This window comes from Pipistrellus kuhlii, unplaced genomic scaffold, assembly GCF_014108245.1.
Source record: "Pipistrellus kuhlii isolate mPipKuh1 unplaced genomic scaffold, mPipKuh1.p scaffold_m20_p_94, whole genome shotgun sequence".
NCBI classification, from domain to species: Eukaryota; Metazoa; Chordata; class Mammalia; order Chiroptera; family Vespertilionidae; genus Pipistrellus; species Pipistrellus kuhlii.
Window position 1 is genome coordinate 38,904 of NW_023425600.1, and position 8,851 is coordinate 47,754.

The 8,851-nt window shown below is 45.1% G+C and overlaps 1 protein-coding gene across 1 annotated transcript; it reads left to right on the top strand.

Annotated features, from left to right (window-relative positions):
* The first annotated feature begins 3,194 nt into the window (after positions 1-3,194).
* LOC118714022 (neugrin-like) lies at positions 3,195-4,428 on the top strand. The gene is made up of 2 exons (XM_036428872.2): positions 3,195-3,370; positions 3,713-4,428. The coding sequence occupies exons 1-2, from the start codon at positions 3,207-3,209 to the stop codon at positions 4,416-4,418; spliced, it is 870 nt and encodes a 289-aa protein (XP_036284765.1). The 5' UTR covers positions 3,195-3,206; the 3' UTR covers positions 4,419-4,428.
* The last annotated feature ends 4,423 nt before the right edge of the window (positions 4,429-8,851 follow it).

Consider the following 8,851-nt stretch of genomic DNA (forward strand, 5'->3'; position numbering starts at 1 on the left):
GGAGATGGTGTGAGAGATGGGAGTAGACGTCCATTCACAGACAGGTGCCTTTTTAAATGAGAAATGTGAATCCATGAACTAACTCCTTTAAGTTTAGCTGCACATGGGTTAGTTAGTAATACCTGTTAAGGTCCCTTCCAACGAGGTTGGAGAGTCTTTTATTTGGTGTCTTTTCCAATACTCCAAATCTCCTGGTCGTAAGCCATGATCTTTGAAATCTTCGTCTCCCGGGAGCACACTGTGAAATGAATCTGTTACCAATTTATCAATTTCTTTAAGTTGGTGAATAAGCCCTTGACAATAATGTAAAATGACTCCTTTTAGTAAAGTTGGTTCATATGCCCCTTCATCCAGATGCATAGGGCGACCAGTGACTATTTCATAAGGAGAAAGCTTATGTTTACCAAAAGGAGTAGATCTCAGATTAAGGAGTACTATAGGGAGAGCTTTTGTCCAGGGGAGATTAAAGGCTTCTGAAATTTTGGCTACTTGAGTTTTGATTATACCGGTGGTATGTTCCACCAGTCCAGAAGACTGGGGGTGCTAGGCACAATGGAAATGCTGTAGTATAGGCCAAATATTACAGATGGATTTTATTATTTGCCCAGTGAAATGAGTCTCTCGGTCACTATGCAACTCAGAGGGAATTCCCCAATTAACAATTATTTTTTCTAGTAACAATTTACCAACTGTCAAGGCTGTTGCTCTCCAGCAAGGGAATGCCTCAACCCAGTGAGAAAACATACAAATCATCACCAATATGTATTTGTAACCTTGAAATGATGGCATTTGGATAAAATCCAATTGCCATATCTCAAATGGGCCCAAAGGAAGCTGGAAGTGTCTTTGGGATCCATGGAGTGGTTTTCCTGGGTTATATTTTGGACAGATAGAGCATTTACTGTACACTTTATGAGCTACTGTAGGTTTCCAGTAATATTGTTTACTCCATGATATCATCTTTTCAGGACCTTAATGTGTTAGCTCATGTACATGCTGAAGTACAGGTAGTTGGGCTCCTACAGGTAAAATAGGTTTCTGATTGGGTCCAAGCCCTATCTGTCGAGGTCAAAAGTTCCCCTTTTTGTTGCCATATTCTCTTTTCGTCTTCCGTGGCAGTGTGTTGAAACTGTAAAAGATAATCTTTTATTGATTTAATAGGAAGTAAAGAACATTCTCTAGTCTGGATAACTTGACTGTTCAATGCTGCCTGCTTAGCTGCATCATCAGCAAAATGATTTCCTTTCGCTTCCATGGTGCTGGCTTTAGAATGCCCTGGGATTTTTATATTATAATTGCCAATTGTTTTGGTTGCTGTATAGCATCTGAAAGTTTGGCAACCAGTTTTCCTTTTTTTTTTTTTTTTTTTTTTTTTTTTTTTTTTTTTTTTTTTTAATATATTTTATTGATTTTTCACAGAGAGGAAGAGAAAGGGATTGAGAGTTAGAAACATCGATGAGAGAGAATCATCAATCAGCTGCCTCTTGCACACTCCCTACTGGGGATGTGCCCACAACCAAGGTACAGGCCCTTGCCCAGAATCGAACCCGGGACCTTTCAGTCCACAGGCTGACACTCTATCCATTGAGCCAAACCGGTCCAGGCCAGTTTTCCATTTTTTATGGGCTTCCCAGAGGAAGTTATGAAGCCTCGCTGCTTCCATAACATTCCAAAGTCATGAGCTACACCAAATGCATAGCGACTATCAGTGTAGAGATTGGCTACCTGACCTTTGGCCAATTGACAAGCCGAGTCAAAGCAATGAGCTCAGCTTGCTGGGCAGATCTAATTCCAGGCAGATAAGAACTTTCAATTATATCCACCATGGAAGCTATGGCATATCCAGCTCGGAAATGTCCTTATTCATCCTTTAGATAGGATCCATCTGTGAACCAAATGAAGTCAGCATTATCAATAGGAGTTTCCTGTAACACAGTTGTGGGTGTCTCCATCCTGTAAAGAGGGTAACAATGTGGCAGAGTTAAGGCGATTACACCTAGTTAAAGTAATATTAGGTGCAGAGAGCAGGAGTACTTCATAAGAACTGACAGAAAAGTGTTGAGTGTAATGAGAGTTCAGCAAGGATTCAACAGAATGAAGAACATATATAGTTAAAGGGGAGCCCATGACTATCCCTTCTGTCTGTTTACATAACAAGGCTGTAGCTGAGATGGCCCTCATGCAAGGAGGGAGCCCTTTTGCCACTGAATCTAGTTGCTGACTATAGTACACGATAGGTCTATGGTGGTCTCCGTGTTTCTGAGTTAGAACTCCTAAAGCATTGCCTTTTCTTTCATGTGTGAAAAGGAAGAAGGGAAGTTTATAGTTTGGATGCCCCAGAGCAGGGGCTTTAGACAGAACTTCCTTAGAGTCTGAACAGCTTGTTTCCCTTCAGGGTTCCACTGAATGGGATCAGGTGTGTCTGACTTTAACAGGGCATAGAGAGGCTGGGCTACCAATGAAAAGCTTGGAACCCAATTTCTACAGTATCCGGGCAAGCCCAGGAATCCTCTAAGCTGCTTTTTTGTTTTTGGAAGAGGGAAAGATAGGATTCCTCTAAGTCTTTCCGGGTTAAGCAGTCCCTTGGGCCCCAGGCTCATACAGAGGGAATCTGGGTTGTAAGGCGGAAGCTCAGGGGAGCGGTGAAAGGCAGAGCCCCCGAGTTGCGCACATTTTGCACAGAGGACAGACTGTGACTGAGCCGCTGGATTGTCCTAGTGGGAAGGAGACATAAGCTCCGACTGCTCTTAACCCCACTTCCAACTGCACTGAACCCCAGTTGTGGGCTCGTTGGAGGAGAGACTAGACTGTCTGGTAGCGGGCGAAACTCTAGGGCACCTTTCTCTCAGAGGTGCTTTCAGCGAGTACCAAAGGACACTAAGGAACACTGAGACTCAGGAACCGCATAGGGCGGGGCTAACCGGAAGCCAAGGCTGTAGGCTCCACCCTGAAACTCCGCCCCATCCAAGCTGAGCACAGAGGCTCTTGAAGTTTTCCAAGTCTAGTCAAATAAGGCTGTCTCCTGGCATAGATACAGCTGATCCTCCCACCCTACCAACTCAGGGAAGCAGCGAAAATGCCGAGTCAAGGAAACAGATCACAAACAAAAGAAATGGAGGGCAAAAAGCGACTGGACATAGAGTTCAAAACCATGGTTATAAGGTTTTTCAAGAATTTCCTAGAAAAGGGAAAGCAGCTAGCTCAACATGGCGCTCGCGCTGAGTCTCCTTCTCGGGGCGTGTGTCCGTGCTGTCGTGTCTCACTGCGGGTTCGCGACCCAGGGGGTGGCAGGCCCGGGGTCTCCCGGCCGCGAGCAAGACCCCGATTCCGACTGGGAACCAGAGGAGCGGGAGCTGCAGGAGGTGGAGAGGTACCTGCTCCTCCCCGGGCCCTCGGCCTGAAAGCAGGGCCCCGTGCCCCGGCGCTGCAGGCCGCGCCCCATCGGCGCCGGGCGTCCCTTGCTGCTTCCCCGATCCAAGGCGCAGGGGCCGGTGTTCGGCTCCTTTGGGACCCCGGGTCCCTTCACCAGGGACGCATTTATTTCACCACCCGTTTAGAGAGCTCGCCTTGCTCGGGGCAGCCATTGTGGGTGTTAGATTTCTGGGGCAGCGAACAAAGAGACGAGGCCTGGGCGCCCCCTGATTGAGCCCGAGCCGCTTGCACCACCCATGTTGCTCCCACGCATGGCGTCTGCCATTGCTTCTCTCCCCAGCGCCCTGAAACGACAGAAAAAAGCCATCCAGTTCCAGAAAATTCGGAGGCAAATGGAGCTGCGCGGGGCCCCGCCCAGGTCTCTGACTAGGGAAGCCATGGAGCAGATCCAGTATTTGCATGAAGAGTTTCCAGAGTCCTGGTCAGTCCCCAGATTGGCTGAAGGCTTTGACGTCAGCCCCGATGTGATCAGAAGGGTTTTAAGAAGCAAGTTTGTACCCACCTTGGAGAGGAAACTGAAGCAGGATCAGAAAGTCCTTCAGAAAGCTGGGCTTGCCTACTCGCCCCACCAGCTTCCGGGCCCTGGGGGTGCCCGGGAGCTGCTTTCTGCCGGCCGCCCTGTGTCGGGAGGTGCAGCCTCATCCCAAGGCCAAGGTCACAGCACGGCTTTGAGGGTGGTAGAACCGAATGCTCAGAGTACAAACACCCCGAGGAGACAGAAGGGAGGGAATAAAGGAGTCCAGAGCCTGGAGAAGGAAAGCTTTGTGCCTGTTGCTGCAGCCCAAGGTCAGCAGAGAGAGCGGCAGAATTACTCCACCAGTGATTATGAGGGCACCAGAGGCCCTGACCGTGATGCATTGCCAAGAGCGAAGGAGCTGGAAGCGTTGAAGGCAAGAGAACTGGATGGCCAGAACTTCAGCAGCAAGGTAGTGCAGAGGGGGCGAGAGTTCTTTGATGACAATGGGAACTTCCTGTACAGAATTTGAACTTGACCCTGGCTGATGGAGTCAAGGTCAAATTCGTAAAACCCAGCTGAGCGAGCATATTTGAGCTGCCCGGAGTTCTGTGTCTGGATTGTCCACCTTGGAAATGATGAGCCTGAAAACGGAAGGAGCCGCTTGGATTTCAATCTGACAAGGGACCGTGAACTTCACAGGGTGGGTGTATATGCGGGCAGCGTGAATAACCAGCAGGGGGTAGCGTGGCTCCTGGTCTGGCCCACGTGGATCTTCAGTCCTCACCCTTCTTGCTTACGGGTTGAAACCAGCCTGGGTTGCATGTGTTAGGAGTTCGTTGTATTTGCAATATGAGTTTGGGAGGAATTGAAACGTTTTCCTTCTGACATCATTTACTTCTTGATTCATGAACACTAATAGTTCTAGAGTTGCTTAATCATTTGTATTCATTTTGCAAATAAAGTGAAATGTAGCAAAAAAAAAAAATTTTTCCTAGAAAAGGCTGATAAAATAAATGAGGATATGAAAGGGATCAACTAGAAATAAAGAATACATTGCCTGAAATAAAAAATATACAGAGTCCTAAAAACAGAATGGAAGATCGCAAGAATCAAGTCAAAGATTTGGAACATAAAGAGCCAGAAGACACTCCTCCGCAGAAGCAAGAAGGCAAGAGAATCCAGAAAGTTGAAGATAATGTAAAAAACCTCTGGGACAACTTTAAGCCAACCAACATCAGAATTATAGGGGTCCCAGAAGAAGAGAGAGAGCAAGATACCGAAAACATATTGGAAGAAATAGTGACAGAAAACTTCCCCCACCTGGTGAAAGAATGAGACTTACAAGTACAGGAAGTGCACAGAACCCCAAACAAAAGGAATCCAAAGAGGACCACACCAAGACACATCATAATTAAAATTCCAAGAGCAAAAGACAAAGAGAGAATATTAAAAGCAGCAAGAGAAAAGCAGGTACTGTGTTTCCCCGAAAATAAAACATCCTCCGAAAATAAGGTTTCCTTCTGAGTGAAATATAAGGCATCCCCCTGAAAATACTTACAGGTTTCCTTCTACTTACAGGTTTCCTTCTGAGTGAAATATAAGGCATCCCCCTGAAAATAAGGCCCCCCCAGGCTCTGTCTCAGAATGAAAATTAATTTACCGTAAACTGGTCTCTAGGGCCGCCCCGATTGACGTCTAACAACCAGTGACGTTATGCGGAGTCCTGACGTCACTGCTGTGTGGAGGCGGAGCAGAGGACAGAGTGAGCGGTGAGTGCGGGGCGGGAGAGAGGAGGAGTCTTTCGCAGATGCTTGTAGAAGAACAGGAGGATTAGAGCAGACAAGACATGGCGAAGGTGCTGAGTTCTGGTCTGTCTCTGATGACACTACCTGATGCTCGCAGCTGCCCACAAAGATGACTGAAGGTTCTCAGTCAGTGGCAGACCCTGCTCCAGCCCAGATCCAGGCCCCAGCAAGCCCACTGACAGTCCCCAGGCAGGCCCCAGGGGGTAAATGTCTGATAAAGAGGTAGGGGGGATGTCTGGTGAAGGTGTTCAGTGGCACAGGGGTGGGGGGAGGGGATCACTTAAAGTGACACAGGAGGATCAAAAGGTGTTACTAAAATGGTAATCCCCCTCTGATTCTCTTATGTCATTTTGATTCCCCCCTCTGATCCTCCCCGTGTCATTTTAAGTGATCCCCTCCCCCCACCTTGATACCCCAATTCCTTTTTTTTTCCCCTAGAAATTAGTGCAAAAAGAAAAAGCTACTCCATGGAGTACAAGAAAGGAATCATGGAAGACTCTTGGGGCCAAAATCTTACTGCTTTCTGCAAAGAGAAGATGTTGAGTATCAGATTGGTCCAAAAATGGCGAGCAGAGAATGGTAACCTCATTGAACAAGTGGACAAGGGAAATGCTAAAAAGCGCAAGTGTGGATCAGGTCGGCAACCATTCTTTTCCGAGTTGGAAGACCTGATCTGTGAATGAGTTGTTGTCAGGAAAGCAAAGGCTTTGGTTGTGAATAGGGCTCAGATTCAAGAATTTGCCCTTGCCATGGCACCACAGTTTGACATAGCCCCCGAAGACTTCAAAGCATCACAACACTGGCTGGATAATTTCCTTCAGCGAAGTGAACTGTCTTTAAGAAGATCTACCGGTACAACATTGTTTAGGTTGGAAGATACTCAAGTTATTAAGTGAGCACTTGCATTCAAGTCCTTTATTGATGATGCTGACTTCTCTAAATACAATCTTTCCAACATGATTGCTAGGGATGAAACTGCAGTGTTTATGGGCCAAGCATCTCAAACAACAATTGAACAGCGGGGTGCCTCCTTAGTGTACATTCCCTCCACTGCTTACAAAAGTGCACAGGTTTCCTGTATTTTGGCAATTCTTCTGGATGGCACTAAAATCCCACCTTTAATCATTTCTAAGGGCAAAAAGGAAAAGATTGAACGTGTTTTGGGCGTTTTTATTCTTGAAACTGAAAAAGCCTGGGCCACACAAGCAGTTATAAGGAAGTGGGTCTATTTAATGCTGCACTTGTTATGCAAGGGAGCCAAAGAGGTCTGCTAGTCTGGGATGCAGCCAGCACTCACCGCGCTAAAGACATGAAGATATTTCTTCATGAAAGAAAAATAGATCAGATAATGATTCCTGCAGGAATGACGGCCTATCTCCAGACTCTTGATATTGCAATAAACAAGCCATTCAAAGACAATTTGCGCACGGAAATTAATGACTACATTGAAAATAGAATGGAGAGAAATCAGCGTGGAAACTTTGTGAAATCTAAACTGCAAGAAGTTGTGACTTGGGTGAAGAATTCATGGGAAAAAAGCACTGACAGTTGCATTGCAAATGCACTGCGAGCAGGCTACCTTGACAAGAAGTACTCATTTAAAGACAGTGCTATTGCTAAACATGAGAGATTTGGTCCACTGATTCTGAAAGAAATGGAGTCACAAGAAATTCACCAGGAAATTCAGGAATTGGATTGTTATGATGATGTTCCAGAAGATGATGGCATGATTGTCATTGAATAAATGAGTAAATTCTTGATACTGCAGGATTCACAGTTTGTCTGGTTTGTGTTGACAACTACCGTACTACCGCACCATAGATAGGTAATAAATCTCCTTTATTTTCATTTAACAATAAATGTGTACCGTATTCTTCTTCATACAAAAATAAGACATCCCCTGAAAATAAGACCTAGAGCATCTTTGGGAGCAAAAATTAGTATAAGACACTGTCTTATTTTTGGGGAAACAGGGTAGTTACCTATAAAGGAGCACCCATACAATTATCAGCTGATTTCTCAGGCCAGACGGGAATGGCAAGAAATATTCAAGGTGATGAACCTACAGCCAAAAATACTCTACCCAGCAAAGCTATCACTCAGAATCGAAGGCCAGATAAAGAGCTTCACAAAAAAAAAAAAAAAAAAAAAAAAAAAAAAAAAAAAAACTAAAGGAGTTTATCACCACCAAACCAGAATTATATGAATTGCTGAAGGGGGTTCTTTAGGAATAGGAAGAAAACAAAGATAAAAAAATTATGAATAACAAATATGTAACTATCAACAAGTGAATCTAAAAATCAAGGGAATTAAAAAACCTGATGAACAATATTAACTGTTGAATATAATAAAATCAGAGGTACGGAAGGGAAGTGGACTGACAATTCTCGGGAAAAGAGGAGTGGGGGGTGTGGGAAGAGACTGAACATAAACTGTGCACCTATGGATGAGGACAATGGGGGGTGGGGAAAGGGCAGAGGGTGGGGTGGGAAACTGGTGGAGGGGGAAAATGAGGAACATTTGTAATAATATGAACAATAAAGATTTATTTTTAAAAAATAACAATGGGGGAATGTCTCGAGGCCATTTGTTGTGCCCTGAGGGGCCCAGAGTAGAAAGGAAGTTACAAGTTACCCAGACATCTCACTGAGGCAAAAAGGCAAATGGGCTCAGGAAAGAAGATCTAAGTTGATCTTTGTCAGTGAAATATCTGGGACATGACTACCCACTATAATCTGTTTGTAGTTAGATATTTAATTTTCAAACCATCTTTTGTGGTTATTTTAGGTCTCTGAGTTTGCAAGACTGCCATGCAGGCCTCCCCTGAGCTTGTCAGGTTAGCACGTGGCTCCTTTTGTTCACACCTCTCACACACCCAGATAACACTAGGTCTAGAGGTTGATAAACATTCCTGAAGACTGGAGATGTCACAAGATAAATGAAAATGTCTGGAAACTGTTCCGTGAAGGGGACCTGGCTCTGAATAGATCTGCTTAGGGTCAGCTGGTAGTGTGTGAGCTCTTGACTTCATTTTTTTTTTTTTTTATGTTGAATATATTTTTGTTGATTTCAGAGAGGAAGGAGAGGAGAGAGAGAGAGATAGAAACATCAATGACGAGAGAGAGTCATTGATTGTCTGCCTCCTGCAAGCCCCACA

Bases quoted from the DNA above. Each gene is read 5' to 3' on its own strand.
- LOC118714022 (XM_036428872.2), top strand. From the start codon at position 3,207: ATGGCGCTCGCGCTGAGTCTCCTTCTCGGGGCGTGTGTCCGTGCTGTC. The intron at 3,371-3,712 runs GTACCTGCTCCT...TTCTCTCCCCAG, and splicing joins GAGCTGCAGGAGGTGGAGAG to CGCCCTGAAACGACAGAAAA.